Genomic DNA, 25,040 nt, shown 5'->3' with positions numbered 1-25,040 from the left:
GGTACAGTGTTGCATGACCGCACAATTGTCATTCAAAATGCAACAAGCGCTAAAAGCTGAAAATTGGACTAGGCGGGAAGGGGGAAAAGTGCCCGGTATTGAAGTGGTTAATCACTTTGCCACCGGAGGATTTTCCTGCTTTACGTCCAGGCCACTTTTTGCAACTTGGCACTGCGCAACTTTAACTGACAATTGCGCGGCCATGCAACACCGTACCCAAACGAAATTTATGTCCTTTTTTCCCCACAAACAGAGCTTCCTTTTTGGTGGTATTTGATCACCTCTGTGCTTTTTATTTTTTATGATATTAATAAAAAAAGAGGGAAAATTTCGCGAAAAAATTGACATTTTCTACTTTGACAGTTAAAAAATATCCAATATATTTAATTTCTATCATATATTTAGGCCAAAATGTATTTAGCTACATGTCTTTGACAAAAAAATTCTCAATGAGCGTATTTTTAAGTGCTTTAAGACCGAAAGATTTTTCCCATTCCTGACCAGGCTATATTTTGCGTTTCGGCACTGCGTTACTTTAACGGACAATTGCGCGGTCGTGCAACGCTATACCCAAATTCAATTTATGCTCTTTTTTTCATCACAAATAGAGCTTACTTTTGGTGGTATTTGATCACCTGTGCGATTTTTAATTTTTGAAAAAAAGAGCGACAATTTTGAAAAAAAAAAAAAAACAACAATATTTTTTACATTCTGATATATAACATTCCCAAAAAAAAAAAATTTAAAAATCAAATTTTTTTAACATTTTAGGCCAATTTGTTTTCTGCTATATAATGTTGGTAAAAAAAAATCACAATAAGTGTATTTTGATTGGTTTGCGCAAAAGTTATCGCGTTTACTAACTAAGGGAAAGATTTGTCATTTTTATTGTTTATTTTTTTTTTACTAGTAATGGCGGCGATCTGCAATTTTTTTTTTGCGGGACTGCGACATTGCGGCGGACAGATCGGACCCCTAACTGACATTTTTGACATTTTTGGGGGTACCAGTGACATTACTACAGTAATCAGTGCTATAAATATGCACTGTTACTGTAATAATGACACTGGCAGGGAAGGGGGTTAACTTTATTGGTGATCAAGGGGTTAAATGTATGCCTCATGCTTACTGACGTGTATGGGGGGAGCGGATTGTATGACACAGACACAGATCGCAGGTTCAGCTATGCTGAATCCTGTAATCTGACACTGTCTGTCACACAGGAGATCCGCCTGCTTTGTTTACACAAGTGGGCGGATTTCCTCACTCGATCCACGATGATCGGGGAAGAGCGGAGGGTGATCACCGCCTCTCCTCCCCTGGCCCGACTCCCGCTGTGTCTGGATACACCTCCTTGCCGCAGTACCAGCTCAGTGAGCGGTCAGCAAGTGGTTAACAAAGTATTAGTTTAGGGGGTGCACACTTACTCAACTATATTATTTTAGTTTTTTATTTTTACTTCTCTCCACCTAAAAGATTTCAGTTTGTTTTTCAATTGAGTTGTGCAGTTAAGAGGTCACAATAAAGGTAGAAAAAGTTCTGAAATTATTTATCTTTGTCTAATTTTTTTACATCACAGAAACCTGACATTTTAACAGGGGTGTGTAGACTTTTTATATCTACTGTACATACACTGTATATATCCTATATCCAATGTATGTATATAAATATTATATTATATATATATAAAATGTAAATACATGTAGTAATGCGGCATTCAACCTAAAACACACACTGGAGTGGAAACTGAACATGTGCCCCACCCCCAGACGTGGAAATATTATAATTTATATCAATCTGCTATGGGTATATGCTTATAGGATGTCTGGAGGGATTCCTGTAAATATCCCAAAATTTAACATAGTGAAGATTATGTAGTAATCTATTAGGTGAAATTGGTATCTGCATAGGACTATCATTTATACTTATAGATAAGTATGGACCCTGTCAAGCACTAGGGGACGAAAACCTCCCCTAAGGTTATAGGAAATTATCATTCATATTGCAAGCTATTAGCAAGTAGGTGTCTGGGCTGTACTTTTGCCCAAGAACCTTGGATCTTGGAAAAGCTGAGCATCTTGGAATGTCCTGAGTACATTTTACTTATGATAGGAAGTCAAAGTTAAAGAGGTTGTAAAGGCTAAAGGGTTTTTTTTCTATCTTAATACAGTCTCTGCTTTAGGATAAAACAACTTTTATGTGCAGCTCCCTCATGCCCCCCTAAATACTTACCTGAGCTGGATATAAATCCAGTGCTGTGCCCGAAAGCAGTGGCTCTGCTCTCTGTCTCCCTCCTCACTGGACTTAATGAAAGCGGTGGGAACCATTGGCTCCTGCTCCTGTCAATCAAATCCAGTGACGAGGAATCGGGGAGTGGGGCCGAGCTGCACTGTGTGTCAATAAATGCACACAGTGTGGCTCAGGATCGTGCCCTCACAAGTACCCCAAAAGCAAGCAGCTTGCTATGGGAGCATTCAGGAGGCAGGAGGAGTCAGGAGCGCCAGTGGGGGACCCCAGAAGAGGAGGATTGGGGCTGCTTTGTACACTGCTCAAAAAAATTAAAGGAACACTTTTAAAATACATCAGATCTCAAATGGGGAAAAATATCATGCTGGATATCTATACTGATATGGACTGGGTAATGTGTTAGGAACAAAAGGATGCCACATCGGTTGATGAAAATGAAAATAGTTAACCTACAGAGGGCTGAATTCAAAGACTTCCCAAAAATCAAAGTGAAAAAATGATGCAACAGGCTAGTCCATTTTACTGAAATTTCATTGCAGCTTATCACGTACCTGGAGATGAGCCTGACACTGTGAGGAAGGCCTTCCTTGCGCCTCCGACTCAGGACCCCTGATAGTGCAAACAGGGGACATCGGAGTGTAGAGTAGCATGAGCGCCTGGAGTTTTGCTTGAAGCGGACGATGGCTACTGGTGAAGGTTGCCAGAGAAGTCCGATGAGCAGGGTGTTGTGCAGGCAGCAGGTGCTGGAAGCAGGGTTTCCTGGATAACAGGAGGAGCTTCCCAGGCAGGATGAACAGATCTGGGAATGACAGAAGCGTAGTAAGACAAGCCGGGTCAGGAGCCAATTGGTAACGTATAAGCCAGTAGGAGCAGACAGGAAGAGAGGTCACGGGAGAAGCCAAGGTCGGTGCAGGTGGAAATCAGAGAATCGTCAGGACAAGCCGGGTCTGGAACTAGGAACAAGTGCAGGTAATAGGTATCCAAGGCTGAAGACAAAGCAGCACTGAACCTGTGTGCTGATCCAGCTTAAATAGTGCTCTTCCTTGATGAGAAGGGTGGAGCCAGGATTAGCCTGTGGGTTTAACTCATCCTCTGCCAGAGCCTTCCTGACACAGCTACTCAAAATGGTTCTCAGTAGTTTGTATGGTCCCCACGTGTTTGTATGCATGCCTCACAATGTCAGGGAATGCTCCTAATGAGACGACGGATGGTGTCCTGGGGTATTTCCTCCCAGATCTGGACCAAGACCTCACTGAGCTCCTTAACAAACTGAGGTGCAACCTGGCGGCTTCAGATGGACCTAAACATAATGTCCCAGAGGTGTTCTATTGGATTTAGGTCAGGCGAGCATTGGGGCCATTCAGTGGTATCAATTCCTACATCCTCCAGGAACTGGCTGCATACTCTTGTGACGTGAGGCCGGCCATTGTCATGCACCAGGAGGAACCCAGGACCCACTGCACCAGCGTAGGGTCTAACAATGGGTCCAAGGATTTCATCCCGATAGCTAATGACAGTCAGGGTGCCATTGTCTAGCCTGTAGAGGTCTGTGCATCCTTCCATGGATATGCCTTCGCAAACTATCACTGACCCACCACCAAACCGGTCATGCTGAATAATGTTACAGGCAGCATAAGGTTCTCCACGGCTTCTCCAGACCCTTTCACGTTTGTCACATGTGCTCATCTGTGAAAAGCACAGGGCGTCACTAGAGGACCTGCCAATTCAGGTGTTCAGTGGCAAATGCCAATCGAGCTCCATGGTGCTGGGCAGTGAGCACTGGACCCACTAGAGGATGTCAGGCCCTCAGGCCACCCTTATGAAGTCTGTTTCTGATTGTTAGGTCAGAGACATTCACACCAGTGGCCTACTGGAGGTCATTTTGTAGGGCTCTGGCAGTGCTCATCCTGTTCCTCCTTGCACAAAGGAGCAGATACCGGTCCTGCTGAGGGGTTAAGGACCTTCTTTAGCCCTGTCCAGCTCTTCTAGAGTAACTGCCCGTCTCCTGGAATCTCCTCCATGCTCTTGAGACTGTGCTGGGAGACACAGCAAACCTTCTGGCAATGGCACATATTGATGTGCCATCCTAGAGGACTTGGACTGCCTGTGCAACCTCTATGGGTCCAGGTATCGCCTTATGCTAAATATAAATAGGAGAAATAACCGCGCTAAGGTAAACAAGAAAAATCAAAAGGCAGCGACTTCAAGTGCGACCTCACCCTTAAATAGCATATAGAAAAATAAGTCGCGCTGCGTGATGTGGGTAAACAAATAAATGTCCAAACAAATGAGTGTCCCAAATATCAACTTTGAGTGACGTTGAAAACAGTGAATAACTCCACGGTCTCTTTAGGAAATGCGCTTACCAAATAGCCACTAAAAATCAGCAAGATTCATGAGCCAAGATGTAGTCACAGATCTGGGAGATTGGAGTGATCAGAGTCCTCAACGAATGGTGTTAATGGTGTACATAAAATAAAAAAACTTGCACTTATTTTTCTATATCGCCTTATGCTACCAGTAGTGACACTACCAAATGCAAAATTAGTGAAAAACTGTCAGAAAAGATGAGTAGGAAAAAAAATGTCAGTGGCTTTTACCTGTAAAACCATTCCTGGTTTGTAGGTTGTCTCATTGTTGCCCATCTAGTGTACTTGTTGTTCATTTCATTAACACCAAAGCAGCTGAAACTGATTTACAACCTCCTCCGCTACTTAACTGGCCAGATCAATATCCCAGGAGTTTAATTGACTTGATGCTATTTTCTGATTAAAAAGTGTTCCATGTTAATTTTTTTGAGCAGTGTATAACATGTTGATATAAAAATAAAAAAAACAACCTTTATAATGACTTTAGGAGTCTTCTTCAAGGAGACTTGCCTCCGAAAAGGTGCACTTCCCTTAGGAAGGCATAGTTGTTGGTTTCTTTTCTTCAAAGGCTTATGTGGCAATGGCAATGTGAAACCCAACTTTCCCTGTAGATTAACGGCTGTAGATATAGTCTACAATACCTGATGAGGTCATTACCCTTATGGCTCCTAACCATCCTTTATGAGGAATTTACTCTTCAGTACTCAGTGTCCAGGAATAGAGGATAACATGGTTCAGGGGTGGAAAGGAAGTTAGAAAAGAGTTTCCTCGCTTCATTAAAAAAAAATAATTAAAGAGGAACTTTACTTCCTGTTTTAAAAAAATAAAAGTCAGCAGCTACAAATACTGTAGCTGCTGACTTTTAACAAACAGGCACTTACCAGCCCAGAAGTCTAGCACTGTCTTCATTGGAGCAGATTGTTGCTGGGTTTTCAGATTTTCATCGCACCATCTTAAATATGAAAGCCAACTGTGATGTCTGAAAGCCGGCTCCCCACTGTGCATGCGCAGGATTATGAGGTGCTGTCAGACTGGTCTCGCAGCCCCCTGGGACGTGCGACTTATCTCAGGAGGGTGCAGGTAATTTGGGGGGGGGGGTGAAAGGTAATACCCCTTGGTAGGTATAATTCTGCCGGCCAGTCTCCCTTCAATCTGCAAAGAATATACGAGCGCTCGGAAATACAACATCTAGACAGGTTAGTGTTTCAATGGTGTATTCAAATATATTTATCCTTACGACAGCTTATATACAGTACAGAAGGGAGGTGACAATTAGTCTTCCCAGACCACTAAAAATACGTTATACAATTACTTCATCATCCAAACAAAGCAGGAAAGGTGTTCACATACAAAGAATGTTTACATTCAGGAAGCAGCCCAGGAAAGACTGAATCTGAAATAATACACAGGACAGGCTTCTCTCAGTAAAACACAATCGAAGGAAACTTACAATGGAAAAGAATTGAAGGAAGCCCATAGCTTTGAGAATCAGCATCCTATAGAAAACCTAAATTCTTTAAAATAGTTACAGTTCATAAAGGGGGCCTCTGGATAAATGAATTTAAGCATGGCTAAATTAATATCACTTATATCAATCCTCTCATTTGTCATAAAATGACAATTATAAGTCTTGTTTCCAAAATGCATCATCTTGTGTTGCCTTCTTATAAATACATTGGCCCATTTTTACAAGCAAATATATAAAAAGAAGAAGAAGCAATAAACATTAAAATTAACATTCCAGCTTGTCTGAACCATGATAATACAGATCCAAAAAAATCTCCAAAACGTCTCATGATACCTCGGCCTTTAAGGTGGTAGATACAGTTAGTAACAGTCCATACAAGGGAAAACACTGAAAATGAAGTCAGGTATCAGCAACCACAGTTTGTCTGAGTCCGGTGAAACTGGAAAAGTCATTTTCTACAGGGTCTGGGCGGTCTGCCCCCATCAGTACCCCCTTTTCTTGACTCTCCTGTTCAAGGTCAGGGCGGTCTGCCCCCGTTAGTACCTCCTTTCTTGCTTCTGGATCCTCCGGCTCAAGTCCTCTCCGCACCAAATTCACTCTAGTGCCATGGATCCAAGTAGGGCTGTGTTCAGTCAAAACAGCGGTCCTGGTAACTGCTACCACGGTGGTCTCTGGGCCGTAGGCGAAATCCTTTTGTTTATTTCTTTTGGGCAGCAGCTTCATCACCACTACGTCTCCTCCTCTGAAAGGATGGGTATTTTCCTGTAAAGAGAAAAGAAAGGTGCGAGCAACTTTTTGTTCCGTACCACTTGATTCAAAGTTTCAATTACTCTTTTCTTAATTTGTCTTTATTTGTGCTATTCATTCTTTCCATTATACCTGAAATCTGTGGATAATAATCTATCTTCAAGATTTTAACTAGTTCCTGGCATATTTTTGATATGAAAGCTGGAGCAATATTATAACTAATTCAAAGCAGGCACCCCATCCAGGAATAATCTCCTGATTGAGAATGCATACAACCGTGTGGGCATCTCCCTTTTTGTGGTCCTAAATGCTTCCACTCATCTGCTAAACACGTCCACTATTGACTAAAAGAACTCTTATTTCTTCCCTGCTTTGGGCCTATATGTGAAATCTATTTGTAGAAGTATGAATGGGTTTGATGGGTATTGGAGATGCTCATGTTTGGCCTGTTTGTTTGGATTGTTTGTTCCTAATACAGGTGATGCATCTAGCAACATATGCTTGCATTAAACTGTCAGTAATACTTCATATGTTCTTTCCCACCCCCTGTGTCCTATTCCATAATATTAGGCAATAAACAGTGGAGCGCTAGCTGCGGGGATACACACAAGAGCTCCCCTCTTTTAGAAAAAGGCTATTCACAACTTTTTCTAAAACATCACCCTAGTCCTTAAAACCTGTTCTGTAGCATGCGTTTGTAACTTTGATAATGTGTGATCTTTAGGCCTGGAGCAGGAAATTATCTACAAAAACATCTTCTGCTCCTTCTATGGCTGCCTATATATCAGGTTTGAGTGTAACACACCCTTTAATACCAGTAGCCCATTTAAAACTGGGGCCTACCTAGGGCAAATGATGTAGCCATTCCTATTACCATCTCACAAGATGCTATGTGCTATGTTCGGAGTCACTTCAGGCATGCCTTTAGGCCTGGACTGCGACCATCTTTGGACAAAAACTATAGGGCAAAGTCTACCACCATACTCCTGGGCAAGTACACCTGCCATGGTCTTACAATTGTCCCTTGCATAAACACAAAACATTTTTCCATGATTTGGGAGGCCCAGTGCAGGCGCTACAACCATAGCATTTTTCAGATATATAAACGTATTAAACATTTCTTGTGACATTTCTGGACCTGTGGTTTGTCTCAAAATGTTATTATAGATAGGAGCAGTCCGGGTCCAAAACAATCAATGATCCTGTGGGCGGGCAAGACCCACTGTGGGCTGGCAAGACCCACTTCTTATATGACTGACTCTACTATCACCCTCTGTGAGAACAAAACCAAGGTAAACAACACTTTCCTGACACCACTGTCATAATTCCTGTGACACTTTGTTTCCACATACATGTACATTTCTTCAATAAACTCACTCGCTCTGACTGGCCTCCACAGAGTGACTACATATGTCATGTACATATTGTAGCGGGACTGACCCATGAGCAGGTGTCCATCCCCTCTTGCGTGGTCTGGAGAACTATAGAACAGACAACCAAATTGTCTATTTAGCCCCTAAGGCATTTCTACACCAGGTCAGTTACCTGGACTGAAAAACAAGAAACAAAGATGGCTGTGTCTCCTCATCCAATAGGACGCTTAAAAAACACATTACTTAAACCAATCACTGTAAAGTGGGTAGCATCGGATGGTATGGCTGTCAGTAGAGATGGCATATCAGATACCACTTGCAGATAAAGAACTAAAAACTTTGTGGCTTAGTGACAATTTTCCAAAAAACTTTTTGGCTTCATGCTACTCTAACAAAAATCTGGCCAGAGGTTCCCCTCTTACAATAGAGGATAACCGTAAAAATATCATTCAAGAACTATAATCAGATAAAAGTTAATCTGATTTGAAACTTTTGGCTCTGTGCCAACAGGGTCCAATGGTCACACTAATTGCAGTAACTCTTTCTGTCCAAAAATAAATTCTATAATAAATTATCTCAAAATATCCTGCCGACAACGGCAATTAATGTTTTGCCTAATAAAATTGTGTTTTTTATTCACTATTATTACTCTTTCCAGAGGTTTCTATGTTTTATACACAATGTATAAATGGAAAACTCCAAAAAAACTTAAAAAAAAATAATTGCATATGTGCGGGAATGCTGGCACTGTTAGTCCTACAACTGTTCTGAATTAGGAAATGCTAGCTGCATTTGCAGAAGTGACCCCCCTCTTTTCCCCTCGCGTAAGGAAATGTAGTAGCTTAAAGCGTATATGATAAGGTCTTTAGAGAAGCAAAAATTTGTGCTTGTCTGACATTACGAAGAAAACTACACCTGCCTTGGAGAATGAAACTGTGGGGTACAGGTGTGGTCAGGGGCATTGGGCATTTGTAAGGTAATATTATTATTGTAGGGGGGCCTATGTTGGAAATGTCCTACTCTTTGATTTGCCTCTTCTGATAAGGCCTTTGGAAATGCGTGCTGACAGGCTGTTTTTCTTTAGACAGATCAAAAAGCCAGCCATATCGCTTTCTGTTATGGCTTTTTGAAAACCTTCCAAAGTTTTTGTAGCCCAATCAGAAACTTGCTGTTTTACAATTAACATGTACTGTGACTTTAAATTAACAACAAATTTTTGAATTATAAGACTGTGCTATTCAGCAGTGACACTTCACTGCCCAAAACTCACCTGTCTCACCTGTCTTCTGTCTATAGGCAATCGCTGTGGACTATATCTATGTGTTTAAAGACTTTCACTTTCACTTCTAATAGCTCTACATCGCTTTTTCCTATTCTATTGTACTAATACGGGGCATAAATAAACCAATTCTCCCCGCATGTTCCATGTACTTTACATTACAACTTAAACATTTACTAAAAATTTACTTGTATCCTAATATCTCTAAGGCTGGCCACACATGTCCGGACAACTCTTTATCACACAATTTTCTGTTAGATCCACCACAAACCACATAATAAGAGGTCAAAATTAAACATATTCATTTGTATCCAATTAGGTAGGTGTTTGTACTACATAGCTGAAGGTAAATTTCAAGAAAATTGTAAGAAAATTGTAAGAAAATTGTAGCGTGTATGGCCAGCATCAGAAATAAACCTTTAGTATAAATTCACAAAACCATAAAAGAAATATGTCTCTAAGATTTACACATTCACTTAAATGTATCTGGGTCCTTAGACCCTCTTTATGGTTAAAAAACATTCCTGAAAAGCCACTTGGTGTATGTATATTAAACCTTAAAATTTCGACTCTGAATTTCCCTTCTTGGAACAACCCAAAAAAAAAAAAACCCTTTCAGAGTCTTGACTGATACTCCCAGGTATAGTGGCTATCAAGAAGGTTTTCCTACCATTATAGACAAACAAACAATACACATAATAAACATTTATCTTGATTTGTCTGATAACCTACGATCGGTCAGTCAATTTTTACAGTAATAATGTGACAGTCGCTATCAGGAACAGTGTGTTATGTTATCAGTCCGCAGGCGCAATTTTTAGAAGTCATATATAATTATATATACACAGTTTCCATATATGTCAAACCAGTAATCGTGACAAATAATTTCCTCTTATTAGACATAAAAGTAAATGAACTTAAATCTCTACACAAAAGTGACAAAACAGTTCATTTAACTTACCAACTGACATTTCATTCTTACAACAGTACAATAAGCAATATAATAAAAAGCACAATAAGCAAAAAACATGCATAGCACTCTTAGCAGGTTGAAGGGAGTATTCCTACCACTATTTAAATTTGCCTAGGCTAATAATCTGACTGTGAGCTACCTCAGCTCAAACAGCTAATAATCTATCTGTGAGCTACCTCAGCTCAAACAGCTAATAATCTATCTGTGAGCTACCTCAGCTCAAACAGCTAATAATCTATCTGTGAGCTACCTCAGCTCAAACAGCTAATAATCTATCTGTGAGCTACCTCAGCTCAAACAGCTAATAATCTATCTGTGAGCTACCTCAGCTCAAACAGCTAATAATCTATCTGTGAGCTACCTCAGCTCAAACAGACCTATTCTCCTGTGCTACCACAGCACTAGGGTTCTTAGAAATGTGCCTGCAATCAGGGTGTCATAAGACAGAATAGTCTCACTTACCTCTGATGGCAAAGTCACATCCCACTTCTCTGACACCAGGGGGGGTGGTTCGGAGAGTGTGCCAAGCTCATGTAATTCTCACCTACTGTAGATGAGAATTGCTGAAGGGGGAGTGGGTATGGTCCCAATATTTCCTGTCCTGGGGTCAAGGCAGGAAATGAAAGGAAATCTGTCTAAAGGGGAAAGATATTACCTCTTAGACAGTTGTCACTTTAACATATATCTACATTGGAAAATTACACAAGAACAGGTGCTTCCATTGCATCATACTCCCTCAATTCCTGCTCTTCTGACCAAAAATTTTGAATTTTTCATCATTTCGTGTCCCAATATGAATTCCACAAGAATAAGTAATTTATTCATAATGACATATAACTTACAAAACATATTTCTATAGAACTTATGAGGCACCTGATGGCAGAAGGAAGCTGTATTTAGCAGCCATTGGATCCAGTAGTAATAAATTATGAAGTATCTTACTATATCTCTTTTCAGGAAAAATATGTGAATATCAGTCATATTGAGTCAAGAAAATCCAAAAAAGGCCGCTCTGAGGCAGAGATCTATGTTGAGTTTGAATGCACTAAGAAGAAATACCAGGAACTCATTCATCTGCTCAAGCTTCAGCCAAACATTATCTGTGTGAATCCAGCAGAGAGAAAATGGAGGGAAGATGAAGGCAAGAATATTGTTTTAAGCATATTTTCCTTATCTGCACCTGGGGCACAGGAGTAGAAGGGTTATCGGCCTGCCAGCAAGGAGGCAGCTGGGAGATCACATCCTTTCCCAGAAACCCTTGTGTTTCTGTTACTGCATGCTATTTTAACCACTTAAGCCCCGAAAGATTTTACCCCCTTCCTGACCAGGGGGTATTTTGCGATTCGGAACTGCGTGACTTTAACGGACAATTGCGCGGTCGTGCGATGCTGTACCTAAACTAATTTGACGTCCTTTTTTTCCCACAAACAGAGCTTTCTTTTGGTGGTATTTGATCACCTGTGCGATTTTTTGATCATGCGCTATAATCAAAAAAACTGCGACAATTTTGCAAAAATAACAATATTTTTCAAATTTTTTATATGAACCCCCCCCCCCCAAAAAAAATGTAAAAATCTAATTTTTTTTTAAATTTTTGGCAAATTTGTTTTCTGCTACCTATGTTTGGTAAAAAAAATCACAATAAGCGTATTTTGATTGGTTTGCCCAAAAGTTTTTGCGTTTATTATCTAAGGGAAAGATTTTTGTCATTTCTGTTGTTTTTATTTTTTTAACGAGTAATGGCGGCGATCTGCGATTTTTTTTTTTGCGGGACTGCGACATTGCGGTGGACAGATCGGACCCTTGATGGACATTTTTGACACTTTTGGGGTTACCAGTGACATTACTGCAGGAATCAGTGCTATACATATGCACTGTTACTGTATAAATGACACTAGCAGTGAAGGAGTTAACTTTATTGGAGAGGGAGGGGTTAAGTGTGTCCCTAGGGGCGTGCTTCTAAATGTGGCTGTGTGTGTAACAGCACAGATCAACGGTCCTCCATAGCAGGACCGTTAGATCAGTGCTTTTACACAGGGAAGAATGACAGGCGGCTTTGTTTACATTAGCCGCCTGCCTTTCTTCCTTCACAGCAGGCGATCGCGAGTGACCAGCGGACACACGCAGGGAGGTGTCCGTGAACGAGCCGAGGCGGGAACGAGCCGAGGCGGGAGCGTGCCTCCGGCGGCGCGCGCTTGCCTGCTATTGGCTCCCAGGCTAGTGACGTACCGGTACGTCACTTTGCCTGGCCGGGGCTGACCGCTGCAGTATATGTACTTGCGGCGGTCGGCAACCAGTTAATGGGAACAAGCTCCCAAACTGGATCAATATTTGCAAGGTATAAGGAGGGCAGACTGACAGAATGACAGCTGTGGTTGCAGGTGCAGCAGAAACTATGGACTACATATATAATCTCAATAAATCAGTGTGTGTGTGTATTATGCAAAAGATGCTGTGCAAGGCATGGTCAAGTTTTTTATTCTGTAGTAGATCTTACAACTAGCTTTAGGGGTTGGACGTTGTCTTTTTCAGTCTGACACTGTATAATGGAAATACAGTGTCAGTAATTATGCTAAAAGTAGCATAATTACTTACCCATTACCTACCCATACTACTCTTTTTCCACTCACTCCATGTATCACAAGTGATGAAATGTACTTTCTTACTCCTTTTTTAAACTTGAACCTTTCTTTCCAGTAGAACTTGAAGGAGTTCCATGGTTCCCAAGAAAGATTTCAGAACTTGACAAGTGTTCCCACAGGGTTTTAATGTACGGCTCTGAATTGGATGCTGACCATCCGGTGAGTTATACAAACATCTGTTTTCAAAGGAATGCACATTTATGATTTTCAAGTGTAAGGGATTTGCAATAAAGGTTAATACTTGAGCGCACCCTTGTGTCTTTAACATCTGTGCTGTATCACTAGTTAAAGACAAAAGTGAAAGACAGCCTCCACATTACAAAATGCTGTTGCATCTTTCTATCAGTATGCAACAATTCTCCCTAAAAATAACAACTTTTGGGAAACCATGGATCACAATATGATAGAATATGAAAAAGATACAAGATGACAAGAACATTAAACTAAGAAAAAATTACAATTAACACGCATGCGGACACCATGAGTAGTGCTACCCTGAGCAAATAATATACATATAGTAATTATACATATACTATACGCTGTAATTACAGTCTCAGAACAGGTGTATTTTAACCACTTTAGCTCTCACACCTGTAAACACCTTAGAGCAAATTTTACACTTCTGCTACTGGCCTATTGATTTTGTTTTTACAATTTATGGCTAAAAACATGTAATCAAAGAACCACTGTTACATTGAAAACAAGTATTATATTATAATATATATATCATATATATATATATAGTATTATATGTAGAGAGTTGGCAGCCTGGGGAAGGGTTGAGAGAAGTTTAACCGAAGAGGGCAGGTACTTTCCCTTCAGACCTGGTTATTAATCAGCTGGTCTGAGAGGTTTAGGGCTCTTTCACACATTCCGTCAAATGGACTCCGTTTTTCTCAGTGGGGGATCGAGCCGCCGATCCCCCGCTGAGCAGAAGGATGACAGCTGTGTCTCAGAGCTGTGTGCAGAGACACAGCTGTCAGTTCCCCATGCATCTCTATGGGGGAAATCGGATGGGAACGGACCGCCGGTCCGTTCTCATCCGATCCCATCCAATCTGATCCACTGGATGGATGGAAAATAGGGTTTCCATCCGTCCAGATTTGACGGATAGGATCGGATCGGGTGTCAGCGGACATGTCTCCGCTGACATCTGATGCCCCATAGAGATGCATGGGGGGGGACCGTTCAGATCCACCAAAAAAACAGACAGGCGGATCTGAACGGTCCGCCTGTGTGAAAGGGGCCTTTGTGTGGCTGTTTTGCTATCAGTTGGGAAGAGATCTGCATGCTGTCTGGAAGGCTCCACAAGTGGACTGTAACTTGCTGGGTTACTGCCTTCTGTAAACTTGCTATCTCTTCGACCAGTAAGCGATTTGTCTCTTGTTGAGCAGCAATTGCCTATGCATAAGCCACTGCTAATTTTTAATCAGTTCCTCCATTACTTTATATGATGCTTTTATAGCCTGTGTTGTCCTAACCCAGGACATGGGACTGGCCTGCACCCCTTAAATTGCCCGCATTCTCCACCAATTGTCAGGATCAGAGGGTTACACAGGCGGCTGGGAGACAGTTCAGTTCAACTTAAAATGTGCTTTATTCAGCATGAAACCAAAAACCCCCAAAAAATGACAGGATTTTCTTGAAATAAAGTTCCCACACACAGGTACATTTTTGTTCAGCACCACACAGGCTTATAGGGCTAACTTTTTGTGCTCTAGCCAGAGTTAAAGCCTCTTTTACAGGCCAGCTCATGTTCTTGTTTTTCTCTGTGTTACATCCTGGCTGAGAGCATCAGTAAGAGAAACTCTACAAAATGAGGGGAAATTTGCTCTTAAACCGTTGCCACCGGAACAGGTGTTCCCTTTGGAGCATTTTTCTGGTGTCAGTTGTAAAATGTTGTATTTCCCATCACTTTCTCTTTAGGTGATAATGGTCACCAGGACAAAAAGAGAAGGTTGGGGACACAGCAATAAAAACTTGACAGAATTTCTAATCCTTCCCGACTCTATCCAAAAATATACAAAATCCTGTCTGAAACCTTATTTTAAATGTTCCTTTATGTACATCATGGAATCACTTTATTGCAAGATTCTGGCCCCTTTTCTATTTTTTCTGTTTTTCTATTGTTAAATTGCATAACCAATGGGGTTCCTAACTGTTAGGTGTGCACATATGTGGCAAGATTTAAATGCAGGCCACACAATACTAGAAAAAAGTGGGTGAGAGAGCTGGTCACATGATTCAAGGAAAAAGAATCCAAACTATTTATATTTACAAAACATAGGAGTCTGTGCAATTAGGATTTGACTAATGGGGAAACCAACCAAGATAAAAGAAAAGGCACAGAAATTATACTGGTGAAATTTTTGTTGGCATTTACCTGTAAAAATTGACTCAATGTGCAATTTTACTTCAAACAGTGCAGCCAAGGATTTTTCAAGCATATACAAAACTGAAAGCTGTGCTACTGGTTTGTGTGATGTGTGCTTCTTCAAATGTGTCAGCAGTTTGAAGTGTGAAGGCTTATCGAATTTAATTTCAGACTCAAAGTGGCAATTTCCTTTTCAACTGATATTTTTTGCTGCCTGTAACATCTGGAAAATAAAAGGGGTTCAAATTAAGATTGATATCTCCCATCTTTTGTCGAATAATGAAAAGCTCATTTGTATTCGGAATATAACAAGAAATGTATGCAGAACACCGACATTTACAGCGCTGCTACTTATTGCGAGTGTGTTTTATGGCTGGTTTTAAGCCCCTGTATGTGGATCTTTTACAGCGCTGAAAAATTGCACTGTATATGTGCAATACTCTTAAATAACAAAAACAGACTTTTCTGAAATTTGCTGTGATATTTCATAGTTTATAATGTAGTTAAATCACTTGACATCCTAATCTGAACAGACATAAAAATGTAAAGGATGAGCTGGAACTGTTTTTACTCAAAGTTCTGCTTTTAGAGAAATTTCCTGTGTGGTGGAGAAATAAACTTTGCATTATTATAATATAGCCGGCGTGTTAGAGCGTATTTAATGCAGTTTGTCAGAGTTCTCCATGCTGGTGCAGTTGATATGGTGAAGTTTAAAGCATGGTTATCGACATGTGCCTAAAGTACATCTGTTTGACCTTGGATCTTTGTCTCTGCTTGAATATATGCTAACTGAACTCCAGGCAAACAGCTAAATACACACATTAGAGTTGTATTTCTGATCACCCAGCCCTGAGAAAATATTTTAGGTCCACTTTGGCATCCTCACCTTGAATGAAAGAAGACTTGGACCCAGCACTAATAAAGTACTTGTATTTAAAAAAAAAAAAAAACAACACAATTGAGAATACATTAATGAACATAGAGATTATTTTGTGCCTTTTAATTCTGCCTTTAGTTTAGTTTGAAATTTACAAAAACGACATGGCCAACTAAGCTGGGTGGATGGAGGTTGGAAAATGACGTGACTGTCCAAATGCTTTTTCTTGTCCCAACAGACCATAGGGATAAGTGTATGTTTAAAGCGTCAATAACAATTCACAGGTTTTAAAATTTGAGGGAGTCTACTTATATTTATAGCCCACATTAATGTCTTCATATTATTTGAGTGAATGCTCTCTATTATTAAGGTTTCTCTTCCCTTTTTCCCTCTCTTTGTTTTGACTTTTAACCATTTTTCAATAAAGTATAAAATTTTAATTAATAGTGCCTATAAAGTCCAACATTTTTTCTTCTCCTCCATGTCTTCATATTATTGTCTATGCATAGAGATGAATGTATTGTATATTTAAAAGACCATATGTATAAAATTCCCCCAACCATATGATTTACAGATTGATTTATATGAGAGATCCAATTTCAATCCTGACATAGATATATACAACTATATTATTGTGATTTGTAATAAATTATTTATTTCTGCATGGAGAACAAAAAGCTAAAATAAATGTACTAAAATTCCCAGTTCACCTGTACATCCCTCTACCCACTGTTGTTGAACCAGCCCATTCTCCGCAATTGATGGTAACCAACAGCCCACTTGTCCTAAGATCCAATTGAAGCATACAAATTAGATGATAGGGTTTTAGAGCTGTCAGTGGGTTACTTTAAAAAGAATAGGTAACCATATGCTGTTTAATAACAAGAAATGGCTGGTTGTAAAAAGACAAGTGAAATCAATCAGTCAACTGTAAATACTTTACAGTATGTCTGCAAGTCCCCTTACATTACCGTCATTATTATTTTTTTGTTATTTCCTCATAAGTGCTTCTATTCAAATATCGCATTTGCAGCCGGTAGGACTCCAGCTCTGTCGTGTTGTTCTGTACTAGGGAGCTTCCCTGGCTGGCTGTGTTTGACAACAGGGAACATTCAGTGGGCGTTGCCTGTAAATTAATGTAGCTCAGCAGTTATTGTTTCCAGTATACCAGATTACTGGTCACAAGCTGATTTTAAAGCACAATTGTAGTTTCAGGCTTTAAACATTAGGAAAAATTAGAAAGCTTGAAGAGTTTCAGTTTTAAAAGCCTTACGTTTTGTTTTTCCTTTTTAATAGTACTCCAAAGCACCCTAAACTTTCCTTTCTGGGTAAGAAGTCGAAGATAGAGGTTTCTCAGAGAAAAACAGTCCAATGTGCCCCCGATGCCCCTACAACTTTCCAATCAGCAACACTTAAATCCCATACTCTCTTAGAGTTTAAGGTTGGCTCAACACCTATGGGTTGCGTTATTGTGCTTTTACTTTACTCTACCACAATGCAAGGTCATACATGGCAATCTATGTGGTACGTTAAAGTGGTATTCATTTATAATTGCACTATAACGGTACAGTAGATGCCCATCGACCTGTACAGTAGCACCCACAATGCATATGCCTTGTGTTGTGACATGTACAAAAAAAAAGTGCAGGTTCATATCTACTGTTGCCATGCGTCCACACAATATACATCAAAATATGAAATACCCCATGTTAACCAGTGTACTGTAATACTCTACAATGGAACACCTCAGTATGAAGGGGAGTTCAGTCCATTTGACATGACGTGCAACTTAAACAGAAAGAGATCGCTCAAGGCCTAGAGGATGAAACTATGAAAAGTCATTTGTGAAAATGTCACAAAACCTTACAATGCCACGGTGATATATTTGCAGTCATTCTGTAGAAATGGAAAAAGAAAAACAGAAAATAATGTGACAGCTTTGTGTTGTATTGTGAATTTTTTCACAAGGACATATTATATACTCCTTTTCAATTGCTGATCAGTGTAGGCAGCTGCAACAAAACATAAGACCTGATTAATAAAAGAGAAAGTGCACAAACATGACCAATAAGAGTTTATTTTGAATGCTTTTCTAAAAAAAATGGTTGACTATGAGTAACAGTTTCTCCTTTCTTTTCATATTTTTTTTATTCTATTTTTAATGAATTAGCTTAGTATGGCGTCAGATTCTGGCATTGTACTTTTCCTCCAACCATGCAGTCTGCCAATAAAGGGTTTTGTTTTCTTTTAGAAAGTACGTGACTAGTAGCTATTTAGATATATGTTAAAGATTTTTCCATTTCCTTGTATCGGCACTGGATGTGTTTATTCTCCTTGTCGCTAGGATAGCTTAGTATTATCCAATCTGTCAGTGAGAATTGTTTATTCAAATAATAACTTCTTCTTGGGCAAGACATTAAAAAGATTTTAAAGCTCAAAGAATCTTTAGGTTGTTAGTAAGCCGGGGCCTAGAAGAATGCTACTGAAGACCTCATCTGACCTTTTGTAACCAGTTTGGCACTGCAGTAAGGGAAATATTTTATCTGACTATTTTGTTCTAGGTCCCTGTGATCTGTAATGGTTTGTTTACACAGTCTTTCTTTTAATCAGATTGGTTTAATTTTTTTTTTTGCTAACGTTATTACCTTTCTTTTATTTTTTTATTTTCTGAAGGGATTTAAGGACAATGTTTACCGGCAAAGAAGAAAATATTTTGTGGATGTCGCTATGAACTATAAATAGTAAGTTTGATGGATTTGTTGCATGGTCTCGATAAGTTACAAATGGACCTACAGCCAAAACATTTTTATTAGTGTAGGATGGAGCAGTGGAAGGGTTAGAACTTCTGTCAAATTTTTATTGCTGTCTGTGTCCCTGGTGGAAAATTCACTTTCTATTCTGGAGACCATTGTCCGTGGAACAGAAAGGGAAGGGATACAGTTGTATCTTACACTTCAAAAATAACTTTTATTGACTGGACATCCAAATATGACAATCGTGACAAGGTAGAGGCGTTTCACACACTGACTGTGTGCTTAATCATTACAAAGAAAAATGGATATAACATCTCAATATATGCACACACAAAAATCCAATCATCAATTACAAAACAGGTGATACAAATAAGGGTTAAACCATTTTCCTAATTACCGAGGACACTGATAGACCCATAAAACATCTATGTGAAACCAGTGAAAAATCAAATGTGAATGCTGTGACACAAATGTGTATGAAAAAATATGTAAATGCAAAAAATCAGATAAAATCTAAATATGTATAAACTATGTATGAACATTATATGTATTGTGATTAAAGATATGGATAAAATTAGAATTGTTTAATAATATGTGTCAATTATAAAATGAGAATAAAAGCGCAAAAAAATGCAAAAAAAAAATAATTTTATACAAAAATGCAAGGAATAGTGACTATATATATTGATATCTGTACAATCCGATTATGTGAATATAAAACTTTGAAATAGTTTGTTATTAAATTTTCAATTTTAAAAAAAATATATAAATCTATTCGTTCATATCACGATTGTCATATTTGGATGTCCAGTCAATAAATCTGGATTTTGACTCAACCTGGAGTGCCGCCAATTCCTTTTCCTTTATCAAGTTTTCATGGAGGCGAGCCGGGGCATGCACCGGTGTGAGTCATCGGGCAATTACACCACCTTGAGCAGTGAGTTCTTGTCTCTTCAAATAAAAATAACTTTTGGCTGGAGTTTCCATAATAATGTAATTTTGCTTATTTTAAATTCATGCCAATATTACCCACTTGCCGACCGCCTACCGCACTTTTATTCGGCAGGTTGGCTCTATTGCATTAAATGACGTACCTGTATGTCATTTCGTGCAATAGACACTGGGGGGCGCGCGCACACTGCTGCAGGCGCGATCGTGTGCTGATTAGACACAGGGGATGACAATCAGCGGTTCCAGTGGACCCAATGTCTGCCGGCCACCCGTGGTCGTTCCCCAGAGAGGCAGAACATCGATCTGCCTATGTAAACAAGGCAGATTGCTGTTCTGACAGGGGAGATGATAGAGATCTTGTGTTCCTGCTAGGCAGGAGCACTGATCTCTTGTTTTCATCCAGTCAGAGCAAGCCCCACACACTCAGCAAACACCAGCTAGGCACACAGTTTACCCTTTGATCACCCCTGAGGTTAACCCCTTTCCTGCCAGTGTCATTAGTACAGTAACAGTGCATATTTCTAGCACTGATCACTGTAATAATGTCACCGGTTCCCAAAAAAGTGTCAAAAGTGTCAGTCACGTGTCCGATTTGTCCGCCGCAATGTCACAGTCCCGCTAAAAACCGCTGATCGCCGCCATTACTAGTAAAAAAAAAAAAAGAAAGAAAAATGCCATAAAAATATCCCATAGTTTGTAGATCAATATACACTTATAGGGATTGTTTTTACCAAAAATATGTAGCAAAATACATATTGGCCTTGATTTATGAAGAAATTAGATTTTTAACATTTTTTTATTGGATGTTTTTTTATAACGGAGAGTAAGAAATATTGTTTTTTTTTTTCAAAATTGTCGCTTTTTATGTTGTTTATAGCGCAAAAAATTAAAACGCAGGGATGATCAAATACCCCCCAAATAAAAGTTCTATTTGTTGGAAAAAAAGGACAGTTTTATTTGGGTACAGCGTCACACGACTGCGCAATTGTCAGGTAAAGTAACGCAGTGCCATATCGCAAAAAAAATGGCCTGGTCATTAAGGGGGTAAAACCTTCCAGGGCTGAAGTGGTTAACCAATTCATGCCCTTAGGACGTACCTGCACATCTTTAGGCAGACGTAGCAACTGAAGCCATGATCCTGATTTCAAAATTTCAGCCAGTGATGGGCTTTATTGTAGAAGTGATCCGGGTGGCTTATCATTTGTACAGGGTGCAAAAGGGGCCCCCCTCCCGCTGCCAGCAGCGTCATTACTGAGCCTCTGACCATTGCCACCTATTGTCTCCGGTAAACAAAGAGAGAAGGAAGGTGCACCCATCCCAGTCCCCCTCTGTGACATAAGAAACTGGAAACGACAAGGATTTAGTTTGTTGTTTACAAGCTGTTACTGGCTTGTAAAGCGCCCCCGTTCCCCCGTGCTCACACGCAAGTGCATTGCATATGTAGGTCCCGCATGCAAATTTAAACAGTGATCGCACCACACATGTGAGGTATCACCAAGAACGCCAGAGTGTGCAATAATTCTGGCACCAGACCTCCTGTGTAAATCTAAATGGTTATCTGTAAAGGCTTTCAAAGGATAAGTTTACCTTTTTTGCAGGTTAAAAAAATATGCATTTATTATTTTTTTCTTTTGGAGCCTTTAAAAAATATTACACTCGCGATCAACAGATCAATGGTGCCATGCAGGTCTCCTTCAGATCTGTCAGTATATCTGTATACCTGTATACCTGTACATCCCGTATGGGCAAGCACATACAATCTGACCGGAAGAAATCAATAAACTACCACAGCGCTCCACAGCACCTTGGTAGTTCATTGAGAGCTACAAGCTGACAACCGCAAAGGATTGGGGCTTGTAGTTCATTCACACACAGAGCTGTGTGAATGAATGATGCGGCCTTGCTGATTTGAAAAAGTGACAGCTAGTGGGGGAAACTTCTTCCAAGCATTGGGAACATGTTACATGTTCCACCCTAAAAATGGGTGGCACATGTAACATGTTCCCAAAAGTGAGCCTATTCTTTGAAGCAGGGGTCTCCAAACTATGGCCCTCCAGTTGTTCAGGAACTACAATTCCCATCATGCCTAGCCATGTCTGTGAATGTCAGAGTTTTACAATGCCTCATAGGACGTGTAGTTTCGCAACAGCTGGAGGGCCGTAGTTTGGAAATCCCTGCTTTAAAGCATAGATATTTTTATGTAGCATCGTTTGTCCCTGTTCCATGGGCTTTACCAATGTCCACGATTTTAAAGCGTGACACATTAGGTATCTATATACTCAGCATAACATCATCTTTTAAATTTTACAGCACTAAATTTCATTAACCGCCTCAATACAGGACACTTTAACCCCCTTACTGTCCAGGCCAGTTTTCAGCTTTCAACGCTGTCACTCTTTGAATGACAATTGCACGGTCATGCAACGCTATATGAAATTTTTATGATTTTTTTCACACAGATAGAGCTTCTTTCTTGGTAGTATTTAATCACCACTGTTTTTTTGTTTTTCTTAAAAAAAAAAAAAATGAAAAAAACCCCCAAATTTTAAAAAATGATGTTTTTCTTAGTTTGTGTCAATATTTTTTTGTAAATAAGTAATTTTTCTTCTTCACTGATGCACGCTGATGAGGCGGCACTGATGGGCACTGATAGGCTGCACTGATGGGCACTGATGGTGCAGCACTTAAGGGCACTGATGAGGTGGCACTGATGAGGAGGCACTAATATACCGCACTGATGGGCACTGGTAGGTTGCACTAATATGTGGCACCGATGAGCACTGATAGGCAGTACTGAGGGGCACTAATAGGTGGCTCTGATGGGCACTAATAGGCGGCACTGATGGGCAGCACTGATGGGTGGCACTGATGAACAGGCACCGATGGGCACTGATTGGTGTCACTGATGGGCACTGATTGGTGTCACTGATGGGCACTGATTGGTGTCACTGGTGGGCACAGACTGGCATCACTGGCCGGGCACTGTTGGGGCTGCACTGATCATCAGGGCACTGATGATCAGTGCCCTAATTACCTGTACAAGATAAAAAATCTGGCGCAAAAGGAGAAAAATAGAGACCTCACAGGTTCCACACTAGGGACCTAGAAGGCAGAGAACAGATAGGGCACAGACAATAAGCAATCCATAATAAATAGTCCATAATAGTCCATATATCAGGTCCATATATGATCCATATATAAAATAAAAAAAACGCACTCTGTAGGCTGCACTGATGACAAGTAGAAGAGAGTGCCTGTCTTCTCCCTACTAATTACCTGTACAGTCTCCACTGTGAGGAGATACCTCTGTCAGTGTGAGACGAGGAGAACTGATAAATGACACATCCGAATTTACTTGTGATTGGACACAGCCGATCATATGGCTAAAAAACCGCGTCATCAGCTGTGGGCGCGCAAGAGCGGTGACACTGGGGAAACATATGATGTCGTCCCAGAACGAAAGGAGATCCCGCCCGCCGTTTTTCCCTATACGGCGGGTGGGAGGAGGTTAAGGTGTATTTTTTCCTAAAAATGTGCGTTTTTAAAATGGCTGTGCAAATATTGTGCAAGATTACAAATTGCAACAACCATTATTTTATATCCCAGGGTCTCTCTGCTTTCAAAAAACATATATGTTTGGTGGTTTTAAGTATTTTTCTAGTAAAAAAAAATGTCAAGGAATGTCAGAATTGGCCTGGTTTTAATGTGGTTAATAGATTCTTGTTGCTTTTATTCAGTGGGCAGCCAATTCCAAGAGTGGAGTACACAGAGGAAGAGATAAAAACTTGGGGTACAGTTTTTAAAGAACTCACAAAGTTGTATCCGACTCATGCCTGCAGAGAATATTTAAAGAACCTACCTCTATTAACCAAATACTGCGGATACAGAGAAGATAATGTACCACAACTGGAAGACGTGGCAGTATTTTTGAAAGGTGAGGCTAAAGTTATATCTGTAAGATTATAGCTTTTAAAGTGTATCTATGGTCAAAAACTTAAAATCATATATTCATTTCCACACTGAATTCGAATTACTTCTAGCATACTCCTTTTAATCTAATTGACCTTGTAGTCTGTAAAAATAGGTTGAAAAGATCACCATACATCTACTTAAATTCTGCCACACTTATTGACTATGGCCTGTGAGTAGGCACTGCTGTCACATATTTCACAGACCTTTCTTCTGAACTACAGGCGTGCTTAGAGGAAGAGATTTAGGAGACAGAGTCAGTTCTGAAATCAAAGCCTTGCAGTCAGCAGGGTACCATAAGATATGTAGTCCTAAGCCGTAAACAGCAGAGGAAATCTGCAAAGCATGTAGCTTCCCTAGGAAATAGCGGAAAGAGATGGCCTGCAGACAGGCAGAACTCACAACATGTGAAAGGAGATTTTTCAAGTAAGCTTATATCTGATTGTCAAAATAAACTATTGTTTGTATTGCTTTTACAACCCTGATGGTATAAAATGAAGGTGCATGCTGTGACCATAGAACCTTTTTAAAGTGGATGGAGCAAGATAGGGATGGTACATACATATATTGATCCCTGTTTCTGGAGGACCTAATGGGTCCTCTTGCCACTGTTAGCATTTAAAAAGAAATAGAAGCCCTGTTTCTCTGTTGTCCCACAGAAGTAAAGACTTCACTGGATAACTCTGGATGTCGGAAACAGCATATTGTATGCTGGTGTGGATAGCTGTTTATGTTTTTATTTAGGCATTAATGTTATGGTCAGTGTTGGGACAAGGTCCTCTGGCATCCAAGGCATGAACACCAAAGTCTCCTTCCTCAACCTCTTTAATTCGGCGCTACAAAAACGAACACAAACTTAAAATTTAAATTAGTATTTTAGCTAAGAGTAAGGAATGAAGAAGGTAATAAAAATAAAAAATAAATAATAAGGGTTATCTAAAATTTTAGCTAGAAATTGTAGGGTTAAATTACTGTAGGGGTAACTGCAAATGTTATTCTGTGATTAGTTCATTTTTTA

The 25,040-nt window shown here is 39.9% G+C and overlaps 1 protein-coding gene across 1 annotated transcript in view; it reads left to right on the top strand.

Annotated features, from left to right (window-relative positions):
- TPH2 (tryptophan hydroxylase 2) overlaps window positions 1-25,040 on the top strand; it is a 342,612-nt gene that overhangs the window by 56,907 nt on the left and 260,665 nt on the right. Inside the window, exons 3-6 of the mRNA XM_082253110.1 lie at window positions 11,414-11,597; window positions 13,154-13,257; window positions 19,023-19,090; window positions 23,791-23,987. Of these exons, the coding sequence (XP_082109236.1) occupies window positions 11,414-11,597; window positions 13,154-13,257; window positions 19,023-19,090; window positions 23,791-23,987 (553 nt within the window). The remainder of the gene's footprint in view (window positions 1-11,413; window positions 11,598-13,153; window positions 13,258-19,022; window positions 19,091-23,790; window positions 23,988-25,040) is intronic.

This window comes from Pelophylax lessonae, assembly GCF_965119305.1.
Source record: "Pelophylax lessonae genome assembly, chromosome: 4".
NCBI lineage: Eukaryota > Metazoa > Chordata > Amphibia > Anura > Ranidae > Pelophylax > Pelophylax lessonae.
The sequence above is the reverse complement of the archived record's forward strand: the minus strand, read 5'-3'. Positions and strand labels throughout refer to the sequence as shown.